A 13,875-nucleotide genomic window follows, 5' to 3' on the forward strand; every position below is an offset into this window, starting at 1 on the left:
AATGCTCAAAATCTCTCAGATGTCTGTGTTACTATAGGTACCCATTCATGTAAGATTAGAAATGATCTAAATCACACCCCCACCCCACCCCCACACTGGCTTCAAGGGAATTTTCTTATTTCTAAACTCCTCTGAACTCTGTGTTTACACAGGGACCAAATTGAGAAAGAAAAGCTTGCCATTTATCATTGAAACCATACCAAACTAATTGCTCTTACTTGTGTTTCAATCAAACTCCACGACATAAAATTTAACACTGCTTTTAGTTGCATGCACAGTATTGCTTGGTGAAATTATTTTTTTATTGTAAATTAATGTCTTTCATTCTTAAAGTGGAATCAGAAGTTGCAAAGACAAACATGTCTTACTGACATCACAGTGCGAGTGCATTGCTAGTTTAAAGGGAGTAAAGAGTTACTAGTTGCTTGTTGATGGAACTAGAAACCCAGGCTGGGCAATGGTGGTGGCACACACCTTTAATCTCAGCACTCGGGAGGCAGAGGAAGGAGGATTTCTGTAAGCTCGATGCCAGCCTGGTCTACAAGAGCTAGTTCCAGGACAGGCTCCAAAACTACAGTGAAACCCTGTCTCAAAAAACAAAAAAACAAACTAGAAGCCCAATTCCTGTGGAAAAAAATGTGAATTCTTGTGGGCCATTGTAAACTAAACTAAACCCTCTTCCTTAAGTTCTGAATCTTTTGATAAGGAAGACAATGGAATAAAAATAAAGGTCATCGAATTAGAATAATATTATTTATTTTTATATTTACTTTTAAACTTTTTTTTTTACAATAATTCTGCCTTTGTCCCTTGCATCTGACAGGGTGCCTTATGTTGTTAAGGGACAGCACTCAAAGGAAGCCAAAAGTGAAATATAAAATTCCCTTAAAATGTTTAGCAATCTTTAATTATTTTTATTTTAAAAACCCATTTATATTTATTCTTCTAAGAATTTCACCCATGTATACAATGAGCTTTGAGCCTCTCTTCCCTCTAACTACCACCACAATCAGCCAAGAGAATCTCCTTTCCAACTTCATGGGCTCTTATTTTGAGCCCACTGTGTCCTATTTGTACTGCCAATATTTATGGTTTTAGGGCCATCCATTAGAGCTTGGGCAGCCAAGTAGAGACCACATTCCAAATGAAAACAGACTATCCTTTCCCCTAGCAGTCACCAGTTGCCAATAACTCCTTTGTGATAGGTGGAGCTTCCTCCTCCATCCATGCAGGATGTTGACTGACTTGACTATGCTTTGGAGTTATTGATTCAATTTAACAGGAATTCAAGGGACCAATGATGTTGTAGTTTTGCCTTAAAATAAAGATATATTATAGGATGATTTTACTTGTCTGTATCCCTATAGCAGACAAAATTGCATTTCACATATAAATTTCAGAAAAAAAAAATTATAAAAGAGCTGGGTAACTGTGGAAGATGCCTTTAATTCCAGAAGTTGGGAGGCATAGGCAGGCCAGTCTCTGTGAGTCTGAGTTCAGCCTGGTCTACAGAGTGAGTTCCAGGACTGTTAAGGCTACACACAGAAACCCTGTCTTCAAAACAGCAAAAACAAAACTCAAACATTCAGAAAAGAAAACAGAGGGTGTACAGAAACTGATCTTTCTCATTGTGTATAATTTCTTAGACAGTGTTACAGTTGTTTTGTGATATTATCTAATTAGGCTTTACAACTGAATTGCAAAGTGGGTCCTGGATCTTGTACCTCTTCTCTTGCTTAGAAAATTATTTAAATTATACTATGGGAGATTAAGTATAAAAAGGAATTTTATTTAGAGGCAGTTAAATTTTAAAGACAGGATGATAAAGTTCCTTTTTACAAACAGGAATAGCTTTCTCTACATTTTAAGCAGGAACTAATAAAATATCTGATTAATAGTAACAATAGTTGAACTTGTCATTACTGAATGTTTTCAAGGTCCTAATACATTCTAAATGTTATTTAAATGTTATTCTATCTACTCCCCATTTCAAACCTTTCAGCTCAAGAATATTCTTATCTGCATGCTCTCAGGAAAGGAAAGTGACCCACTAGCTAAGAGTACCAATTGAAACCTCAGCAGACAGTCCCTGAAGACTGCGTAGCTCCCAAGGCATCCAGCTTCATCTAGAATAAAAAAAAATGAGGTCAACTCCTTAAGCTTATTTTAAAAACCATTAATTGGCCATCAAACAGCACATTCCCAGGGCACTAGGCTCTGACAGAAATATCCAGGCTGCACAATCCCACAGCCTTGCTTCCTGTGCTGCTTAAAATGTATCAAGTCAAGACACACACAGATGTCAATAAATAGCACGAACCGGAACACTTCAATACAATATTTATTTAGGTACAAAGTGGATGTTTTGTCCCAGATCTTGAGAAATAAGACTCATATTCTCTGGGGATCTACTCTATTAACCAGAAAAACTTGGGGAAGATTTTCTCTTGTGAGGTGGGAGCCGTAATTTTGAAACTTCAGTAACTCCTTCAGGAAAACTTGGCATTTCTTCAGTCTCTTCTGCTTAGTCCCATCTTCCGTCGTCTGCTTTTGTTTATCTTGGTTATGACTGCTTTTTTTAACCTTCTTCAAATTCCCATCATGTAACTTTTACTAAGTCACTTGTTCCAAATAGCCTTTTTCTTGATCCCAAGCTATAAAGAATTCTAGCCTAAAAATTGGGTTGATAATATTGGAAGGCAAATAACAAGTACTGATTTTATACCCATAATCATTATCACTATGGATCTTCCCTAAATTTTGTTTCATCTCTCTGAAAAGGGAAACATGGCTCGTATTGTTCCAAATGGCCAATCTCGATCTGACAAATTGGGATACTGGGGGCTACTTCGTGTTGTATAAGGGCATCCTAGAAGTTGCTTGGTGCTACCATTTCAATCATATAAACAGGTTTAGAAAACATGGGGCAGAGAGCGCTTCTATTTGAAGTTATGTGAGATATGATTACAATCAACTGCCTTTGTTTAGGTTTTATTTCTCCTCTAACAGAGAAGAGGAGGGAATATATATATTACCCTTAGTGTTGCTGTGTGTGTGTGTGTGTGTGTGTGTGTGTGTGTGTGTTATTTTTGAAGAATTGTCTCAAACAAAATTGGGAAAGGTGATTTCACTGTCATCCTTTAGCACAGATAAATAAAGCTGAATAGAAACATAATAAAAACACAAATGTTAGGAAATGAACAATTTTGACATAATTTTTGGAGCCATTGCTCTTGGGCATTGTCTTGTTGAAAATTATTTTACATTTAACACCTACTATGCTTTCAAAATCTAACCAAACCCAAACAAACAGAATCTCCCTTAGAGCTGGCAAAAGAATGGTGTTTCTGAGAACAGAATCTGTTTAGGTATGCGTGGGATCTCCATTTACCTGTAGATATTCTCTGTAGTATGAATCAGTCTAAAGTCATTCCGTTGTATTGAGAACTGTAGCTAGATAAAGAAGAATAGAAAGGTCACCGGATATCATATCGATAAGGAGACATAAGCACAAGACTATATATAGTATGAGTGATATGCACTGTTCTGTAATATTGCCTCATCATCTAATCTACAATCCCTGTCCTCCATGAGTCCTTCCACTAAAACTCAAGTCTTAATAATTTCTCCCTTTGCTGAGTTTAATGGATGCTTAACAAATGTTTGTAGCAAACAAATTCCTATCATGTATCCCAGTGATTTCCATCTGACACTCTGACACAGTAAAACCCAACAAAAATAATGGTAACTTGTCTGGCCCGTATCAACAAAATAGCACCATTTTGTTCACCTCCTTCTTTGTAAATCAGTCACCCCAATTAGCTACGTGGTGCATTAGAAGGCATCCACTAATGATGTAACGTCATGGATCAGTGATGACTGAACAATATCAAACCTCTGCCAGAAGGGTGAACATACATTCAGACTTCGCTTCATATTGTTTAAAACTGAAGAAAGAGACAGGTACTTAAAACCATGCACAAACTGCCTAGAGAAAGAAATAATTTGTTTTATATGTCCTAAGGATGACACACACAGGATTCAAAAGCAGCTACTTTCAGAAGCATCAAGCCTCGCAGCATTAGGAAAATGTGGCATAATGTTTTCTAGTTAGCCACCCGCCTTTCTGGTTTTGAGTGTGCTAAGATTAATGGAGCTGTGGCAATCTTTATTTCGAACCATTGAGTCCTAAATTTAGTGCCAATGTAGCAAGTACTGCAAGGAAGATGAACACTATCCTTTTCAATTTCAGGAGTTGGTAAGTCACATCGCTTGTTTTTAGATGAGCAGATGTTCATCTCTGGGTAATGCCATAAGGAATGCACTGCTTAGTCAAATAAATAGACTCCCTGGCTGTGAATGACGACGAGGTTCGCACATCTCTCACGAGATATACACACACGCATGATCACTAACACACACACCTCCTCTCTTTGCATTCTTCTCTCTCGCCCCTCTCTACAGAAAAAGAAGTTTGCATTACTTGTGAAAATTGATTAACTTATTCCATATTTTTATAGCTTTGTTCACTATGTAGGAGAACTGGGGAGCTACATATACTATTTTTGAAAAAAAAAAGAAACAAGAAGTCATTTCCTTAGCCAAAGGATTTTTTCATCTATAATAGCACCATGATTGGCTTGAGTTTGATGATGAGGTTTACAGGGAACACAAAGGAGCTATAAATATTATGTTTTCTTCTTACTGCTGAAATCCATTAATTAAATATTCTCCTTTACATACAACCTGCAAGTATGCGATTATATTTCAAAGTGCAATTTATCGATTTTATTTTACTATTGGTGACAAAGGGGGTTTCTGTTGTACTCTCAGGTATCTAAGGAGAAAATTGAGAACATTTTTCCCATAAATTTTCAGACATGTGTGTATGTATGCACATACAAACATCCATATATTAAATTTTTTTTTGCAAAAGCCACCACTGATTCCTCTAACACTAACATGTAAGTGCCACTCCACATTTGCTTCTGAGAATGTCACCCAAGCCACAATGAGTTTGCAAAATCGTATTTGTAAGTCATTTCTATAGCAAAACATAAGACTGAACTCTGCTCTTTCCCCAAATTATCCAGGAATATACAATAGATGTGTTTTTTCGTCAAAGCTGGAAGGACGAAAGATTAAAATTCAAAGGGCCCATGACAGTTCTTCGGTTAAACAACCTCATGGCCAGTAAAATCTGGACTCCAGATACGTTTTTCCACAATGGCAAGAAGTCTGTGGCTCATAACATGACCATGCCTAACAAACTCTTGCGCATCACGGAGGACGGCACGCTGTTGTACACCATGAGGTAAGGACTGCTGTGGTTCCTGCGGGAAAACATCTGTATTTCCTATTCTGCTACAAGAAGTAAATCCTCAGAGTGCTGATAGGCCACGCTTGGTCTTCGGGTTTCCTGTACTTTTTAATTTATTCTGCTAAGCAATCATAATGCTCTCAAATATCACGAATGCATGCAATGTTAAATAAGATGTAAATGAAGTCTAGATTAAGTAATACAACGTGGCAGAGGCTGTATTTCCAATCTGCTTTAATTCAACATGAGGACCTTTTAGTCCCTATTATGAAATTCATATTTCCCTGCATTGTGATAAGATATAGAGGCTATTTCTAGAGGCTATCTAATGGTAGATATCCAAAAACTTTTCTGCCAAAATAGAAGACAAAGTGAATAGTATGACTGTATAAAGTTCTTTTACAAATTCACATGGAATTATGTATGTGAAGAAATACGTAATTTCTCAAATAGTATTCTTAGCTAAAGATAGTTAATTTGGCTTAATGTGAAGACTGTGTGTGTACATATGTGGGTATGCTATAAAAAATTTCCTCCTTTGAAACTGACTGAAAAGCATGTCATAAGTATACAGCATCTTAGAGATAAAATGAAGGAAGCATGAATCACAAAAATAAAATAATTAAATGATTTTTTATAGAAGGGCAGTTTTATATATTATTAACATGTAAATTTTGAATGGACTATGATTTATTCTTTGATTTTTAAATCAAAAACAAATATATATTTTTTCAATTGAAAGTTGGTTGCTCACTATGACTATTGGTTGGAATGGTCAGTGTTTCCTATGTTTGGTTATTTTTTTAGCTAAAATTTGGCCTCACTGCCTTCTGTCCCGAACTCATGGTATCCTTATCATTTCTTTACACTGAGATAGCCAATATAACACTGTCTGCCTCCGATTTCATCTAGGAATTGCATAACTCTCTCCATACTCACAAATAATTGAGAACAAAGGTTTCCTTTTCATATAAAATTCTGACCTTTCATATAAAACACCTTAGATAACAAGGCGAGCACTACCACTTCCAACCCGTGTTTTCTTTTACTGCTTTTTTAAAAAAATTAAACACAAAATCACATTAGCAGGGCTGCCTAATTCATCTAAAATATCTAGTTGTCCAAAGCCTTCTGCAGAAGTTAGCAAGAGCTTCCTTCTCCAAAATTCATAATAAAAATGCTTTCATTGAAATATGTGTATTTCACATGGAAGACATGAATTTGCAATTTATTTCACACCTGCAATCCCTCTTGACATCCTGTCTTTATGAACTTCCCATTATTGTCAAATATTTCTGTGTCCCCGGTTTAGCTATAATTTCGTGTGTGCTACTTCATAACATCCCTCTCATTTCATACTGCATGCTTGTTTGTAAGCTGCCGCAACTCCATCTATACAAATCACAGTAGCATCAAAACTGGAGACATCTCCTTTTATGGAGCAAAGGGGAAAGAATTCCCAGCTACCGCAAGCTAAGCACCTGTTTCCAATTAAGGTATTTCAAAATGATTCTTTAATAAGGGAGCCCATGAGCAGAAGACACTACCTGGTGTTCTTGTTTGCTTGTTTTGTTTTACTTTGTTTTCTTCCTGGAAAAATCTTTAGGACAATTGTAACCTGAGGTTTTCTCTGTGTTGAATCGAAAGGGGAAAAAAAGAAAAGCCCCCCTGTTTTTCATTCGAAAACATAGAAGTAATTTGTTCACATTCCACTGGGGAAAGTGACTGAATGAAGGAATGAGGAAGAGGCACTGAGACACCAACATAGAAATTCACGCCATGTTCTGAGTTTGTGGTTTTGTTTTGAGGGGATAATACAGGCAAAGACCAAGAAAATCTTGTATAATATGTTTCTTCATCTGATCCCAAAGAGGCGTTCAATGACTGACTGCATACGGTGGCCCAGAAGTCAGGTCTCAGGGAAAGCCTCATGCTGCCATCTTTATGGGGCTTATCCCCTTCTTAGAAAAGGAGAAGGAGGAGGAGGACAAGAAGAAGAAGAACAGGAAGGAAAAGTCTCAACTGTGTTGTTTGTGTTTAATATGGGATTAGAATGATGGCTTGCCTCTGCGAGATGTTGCCAGAATATGCATGTTTTCATAAACAATTATTTAGATGAAAACAGATAGAAAAAGTAGTTTAAAAACCTCTTTAGGAATTGAATCAATCTAGTCAAAACACAATAGGATTTAAGAATATGGGGAGAATAACAACGGTAAAGAAAATAAAGGACCAATAGATATGAATATGCAGACTATGGCAGCATTCAAGCAGGACCCAAGCATGCTGCAAAGTAAAATCCACTTTAGTTACATACAGGCAACTCTCCTCTCCACTAAAGTCCAATTGTGCTTGACCCTAACCCAGTGCTTATTCCTTTCGTGTATCAATTATGTTCAGACACTAAATGGTTTTGCATTAATGTTTTCTGGGGTTGTAAAATTCTTTAACATAAATATATGACACATTCCAATAACTAAATTACTAACCATTTTTCGCATTGCCAACTTTTAAAATAGTTGAACATGTAATACAAATATTAACATGCATTCTGTAATGCCTTTATCTGTATTATAAGACCTAATTGTTTTAATTGCCTATAAAGCCATTCTACCACGTTTTTGAGCTACATAATAGAAGGAGTAATGCAGGACTTGCTAAAAATCTTTCAAACATTTTCTGCTATGTGGTTCAGTGGGTAGGGGAACCAAGACACACATAATGGAAGGAAAGAACGGGCTCTTGGAAGTTGTCCTTTCACATATGTACCAAGGAATATTTGCATTCATATCCATGCACACACTCAAATAAAACTTTTTCTTTTTAAATCTTATGAAGAAAATAAGCACAAATCTTCCCATACTTCTTTTTACTACTATATATATACACAAATATATATATATATTTACTAATTTATATTATATATACATAATATAAATATATATTTATATTTTAATGAATTTGTTTTTAGCATATTTTTTTTTGTTTCTCGAGACAGGGTTTCCCTGTAGTTTCTAGAGCCTGTCCTGGAGCTAGCGCTTGTAGACCAGGTTGGCCTCCAACTCAGAGATTCGCCTGCCTCTGCCTCCCGAGTGCTGGGATTAAAGGCATGCGCCACCACCGCCCGGCCTTTAGCATATTTTTTAAAAAACATGAAGAGAATGTCTCAATGAATATGGTGCATGCCTTTGAGCTTAGCAGTTGGGAGGCAGATGCACCTAGATCTCTATGAGTTTGAGGCCAGCCTGGTCTACAAAATGAATTCTAGGACAGCCAAGACCTGTTATGCAGAGAAAGCTAGTCTCAAAATCAAAACAAACAAATGAACAAACAAAAACATGAGTAGAGTCGTCCACAATCCCAGAACATTTGCGACTGATAGGAAATACAGTAGAGCCCTGCCTCAACTAGGCAGTGGGTTTGCAAATAGAACTGGCTGTTGGAAATTCAGTCCTACTTCGCAAAAAATCATCAAGGAGTGTTTGCACATTGCATGAACCAGTCTCATAAACTCCAGGAAACTTTCTGCTTCACCTGTTCCATGTTTGTCCCATTCAGTGGTGCGGTTTGGGGAAGGATTCAGAGAATGTCTAGGACAGGAGGTATTGCTGGTATTCTTGGTATTGCTGATATTGTGTCCTTTTCAATTAAGGATCAAGTGGCAATTATCATGTTCTTTTATAAGAGTTTTTGTACCTTTAATTGACAGACAATAATTATACATATTTAGGACTTCCAATATGATTTCAATTTAGGTGTACATTGTTTAATAATAAAATCAGGCAAATTACTATACCCATTATTTGACTATGCAATTATATATCTGATTATATCTATTTTAATTCTCTGAAGAGTTCCCATAGCTAGATGAATTAGTGGATGTACTTTGTTATAAGAAACACCAGTAATGTTTTTCCTTTCTCAAAATCAAACCTTGTTGATTTTTACAAGACAACCAGAAAATTACAGAAAACAATCATGGTAGCTCATAAATCTTTCTAGATCATTTGATTATTGGGAATATATCATAGGTATACCTTTTATGTCCATATAATCTGTTTTGGTAATATGTGTTCTATAGTTAATAACGTCAAGCTCTAATTATCTGCAAGTGTCTAATCTATGGAGCTTTTGTTTGTATTCTGTCTCCTTAATTAATAAGACTGACGGTGAGAGCTGAATGCCCAATGCACTTGGAGGATTTCCCTATGGATGCCCATGCCTGCCCATTAAAATTTGGAAGCTGTAAGTAAATTTTCTTCAAATTGTCATTATTCTTCTGTAAGATCTAAACTTAAGCAAGAGATTTACAATTCATTATGGTCTGCTGGAGAGTCACAAATACATCAAGAAAATTCAGACAGCCCGATATTATAAGAGCTGTTTGCCTATGAGTATTAATCCTTACTTTTATTTTTTTAAAAAGTTGTTACATTTATTTTCATGTATGTATGTGTGTCTTTATGTATGGTGGCTAATTTTACATTAGCTTACACAAGCCAGACTTATCTGAAAGGAAGGAAACTCAATTGAGATAAATGCCTCTGTAAGATCCAGCTGCAAGACATTTTTTTTTAAATAAGTCATTAGTTGGAGTGTGTATCTCAGTCCAATGAGGGTGGTGCCACCTCTGCTCTGGTGGCTCTGGACTGTACAAGCAAGCAGACCGAGAAAGCCAGAGAAAGCAACCAGTAAGCAGCACCCTCCATGGCCTCTGCATCTGCTCCTGCCTCCAGGGTCCTGCCCTGTTTGAGTTTCTGCTCTCAGGGATGATACACAGAAGTGTAGGCTGAAATTAACCACTTTCTCTCCATGGTGCTTTAGTCATGGTAATTCATCGCAGCAATAGTAACTCTAGCTTGGACACTATGTGAATGTACATCATGCATGTGGGTGCAACTGTGGAGGCCAGAAGGGGACATCCTCTTCTGGAGCTTTAGGTGCAAGTAGCCAAAAACTGCCTGTTTTATGTGCAGGGAACCAAACTCGGGATCCTGAGAAGAGTAGTGCACACTCTTAAGCACTGAGCCATCTCTCCAGTTCCCGGGTTATTTTTTATTTACTAAAATAAAAACCATGAATTAAACCATCTAGTAGAAAAGCAGCATCAAGTAGTATTTATGGAAAAGGGACAAGAATCTTGAATCTCATAGATACATTTTCATTCCAATAAAAGCGGATTGCTCTATTGAATCTACAATGTCGGACAAGGTTTTAAGAAAATATTCATAGCTGGCTTGTGACAAAGTGTAGGTGTTTTTCTTCAAACATGCTTTAAAGATATATCTTCAAAGGCATGTTATAGAGATATCTAGAAAATAAATTATCATCTCTAAAATTTTCTAGGTTGGAATGAGTGTCCCGTGGAATTCATGAATGTATGGATGCTTTCGTTTCCATTTACTAGTATCGTAGACATATCTCTATTGTGTCAACTTTATGGATCTGTATTGTTTGAAAACAACACCAAGGAGTACCTTTGGGGAGACAAGGGAACTTTGGGCTGCTGAGCTGGACTTTCTGAGCTTCTCTCTCCCCTTCTATTTCTGACTGTAATGCATACATGGAGTGAGGATAATGTATTCCTGGCTTCCTGCAGAGGGATTTCAGACAGGGACTGAGTCAATCTTGGTTTACCTAACTAGCTTACTGTTCCCACTAGACAGGCAGACTGAGCAACTATTTTGGTAAAATATGATTCATAGAAGAAAAATAGTGATCGTGTAGGATGATTGCAAGCAAAGAAAATAGCGAAGGGCCTTCATGTGCCTAGCAGCTCTAGTCATGGGGAGACATTGTTCTCTATTTATGGATCACATTCTATCCTGAAGACTCAAAATTAATCTACTCTAAACCTTCCAGCTAAACAGGACTTTAGGGAAGACGTCCTTTTCCCACCCCCTTCTTGTTTCAATGTACTCTTTACATTATGATTCTGCTGTTTTCTCCCGAGTGAGTTCCATTTCTAATAATGATGCTATTACATGTTACTTGGATATCAAATAGTGCATCAAATATATGATCCTTGATAAGTTCTCCCAGTCCACAATGTAACCTGAGGAGGAAGAAGATCGAAGATCACGTACTGTATTGTTCCTAAGACAGTATTGATCCGTCACCACCATCACTTATTGATTACCAATTATTCTCAACTTCAATTAGGCTTCAAATGTGTTCTCATTTGATCAATGAATTAAAGTTTCATTTGCAATAAGACATACTTTGGTAGTGGGGACAACTAAAGGAAAGGGGCCATGCACTTTTATATAAGGTATATAAAGGTCGTTGTTGGTTGAAGTCTGTTCAGTCCAACCTCCTAACAAAGGGTGTCTTTACATGAAGTTCTTCATCACAAAATGGCATCTCAAGCACTTGCATCTGCTTTCAGGGAGATGAGGGATTGTTGGTAAGAAAAATAAAAAAAAATAGTGGCCCCAAAGATCAAAGCTTTTCCAAAAACCTAAGTATCATCTACCTACTTCTCAGTATAATGTAATGTGTTTTACTTTGCTTATGTACCCAGAAGAGGTTGGGCAGAATATATTTTTAAATAGACCGGTATTCATCTGAAGGATTCGAGAGGTATTTTAAAAGAAGGGAATGGGACTTGGGGAGAAAACGAATAAGGTACCCTACGAAAAGAATGAAGTTAAAGAAAAAAATGTCTAAGCAGCTTTCTCCTGGGGGTTTCTTGTGTGGCCACTCCTGTGCTGTGCTTCTCTAGGTTGCATCTCCTGGGGGTTTCTTGTGTGGCCACTCCTGTGCTGTGCTTCTCTAGGTTGCATCTCCTGGGGGTTTCTTGTGTGGCCACTCCTGTGCTGTGCTTCTCTAGGTTGCATCTCCTGGGGGTTTCTTGTGTGGCCACTCCTGTGCTGTGCTTCTCTAGGTTGCATCTCCTGGGGGTTTCTTGTGTGGCCACTCCTGTGCTGTGCTGTGCTTCTCTAGGTTGCATCTCTGGGGACAGTCTTTTCATCCTCCCCATCTCAGCATGGCCAGGACCTCTTCAGTTCTTTCCCACTGGTTCTATAGTAATCTATATATGGCCCCATCAATCTTCTTGATCTCTTTACCCCACTTATTGTATAATGTTTACTACTGTAGGTATTCATTATCATTTTTGTTTATTCATGAGCACTTTCTGTTGTATGGAGGCTACAACTATTATAAGAGCAGGGTTGGGCTGGGGAGATGGCTCAGCCGTGAAAGGCTAGGCTCACAACCAAAACTATAGGAGCAGGGTATATTGTATTTAGCATTTTCTGTTGCAGAGGGTAGCACAATTCAGTAGATAGATGTTCGTTGAATAAAGAAAGATTATACTAACCAGGTTTTAAGTACCTTTTTGCTTTTCAGCATTCAAACTTGAGGTGATATATGGAAGAGGAGTGAAGAATTAAAGGAAAATACAAAAACCTGGGCACTGAGGCTGATAGCGGGCACTCCAACTTGATTCTATAATTCTTCTCTTGAAAGTAAATACAGGTGTGCATGCAGTACTAACACTAAGTTATTTCATAACCTCAACCAGTAGCTTTTGTTTTTACCATTTCTTGCAAGGAAAAGTGAGCCCTTTGGAATCAAGTCCTAAATTGTTTGACTGATCAGCTTTTGTTTCCTTATATTTAAGAATTATCCGTTCACACAAACTATTATGTGTTTTCCTTCTATCTACTCTACCCTACAGTACCAGCTTGCATCCTGGGAGTGCATTCTTTATTTAGGGAAATTTCCAGGAAAAACTCAATGTAGTGAGTGATGTGAACCTTCCCTGCACTGGATACGAGGGCTGGAATGCTTTCATACACCACGGTACTTCTAAAAATATGAAGCATGAGGCATCAAAGATAGCACACCACTTTTCCTGCTCTAACCGTATTAGCATTCCAGAGACAACTCAAGTATAAAATGATACCGTGCTGCCACTGTTGCCAACAACTGTACAATATAGTAGCTGTTCCAAAATGGCATGAGCTCTAGAATTAGCTTCCTCGACATTTACAGAACCAGTCGACTTCCTTGGCTTGTGTGTGAAGTGGACTTTTTTTTTCTAGAGAAAAGTATTTCAAATGAGACAGAGCAGAATGAATAGCATTTTAGGCTTTTATATCTCTTTCCCCACTGACATGTGACATACCTTGTAACACGTATTTGATTCTGTGCCCCAGTGTACTGTCTATAAAATGTGATAAAAGCATGTGGCCACCGAAGCTTTCCCAAGAGATACATTAGGTCAGTTCGTGCCCTAGCAAATACAGTGTGTTGAATTCAGTAAGAAAACAAAAGCTTGCTTTAACCAGCAAAGTTATTTTCCTAAAACTTCATGTGTATGGACTGCAGGTAATATAGATACTTCACCAACTTGTGTGCTCTGCCCTTTTCTAAGAGAATTTTTAGAGTCTAATTTTATATTTTCCTCTTTGATGAAATTGTCCTACTCTGTGGAATGGTGAAACACCTTTATCTTTTACCCACGGAAAATAAGGAAATGTTTAAAGTCTGTGGGGCCAAATTATAGATTACTCATTTGTCACTTAAATTTGTCTCAAGATACATTA

At 37.4% G+C, this 13,875-nt stretch overlaps 1 protein-coding gene across 1 annotated transcript in view; it reads left to right on the forward strand.

Annotated features, from left to right (window-relative positions):
* Gabra1 (gamma-aminobutyric acid type A receptor subunit alpha1) overlaps positions 1–13,875 on the forward strand; it is a 51,297-nt gene that overhangs the window by 19,095 nt on the left and 18,327 nt on the right. The window contains exons 4-5 of the mRNA XM_038327184.1: positions 5,094–5,314; positions 9,483–9,565. Coding sequence (XP_038183112.1) covers positions 5,094–5,314; positions 9,483–9,565 — 304 coding nt within the window. The remainder of the gene's footprint in view (positions 1–5,093; positions 5,315–9,482; positions 9,566–13,875) is intronic.

Source organism: Arvicola amphibius, chromosome 4 (genome assembly GCF_903992535.2).
Source record: "Arvicola amphibius chromosome 4, mArvAmp1.2, whole genome shotgun sequence".
Taxonomy (NCBI): Eukaryota; Metazoa; Chordata; class Mammalia; order Rodentia; family Cricetidae; genus Arvicola; species Arvicola amphibius.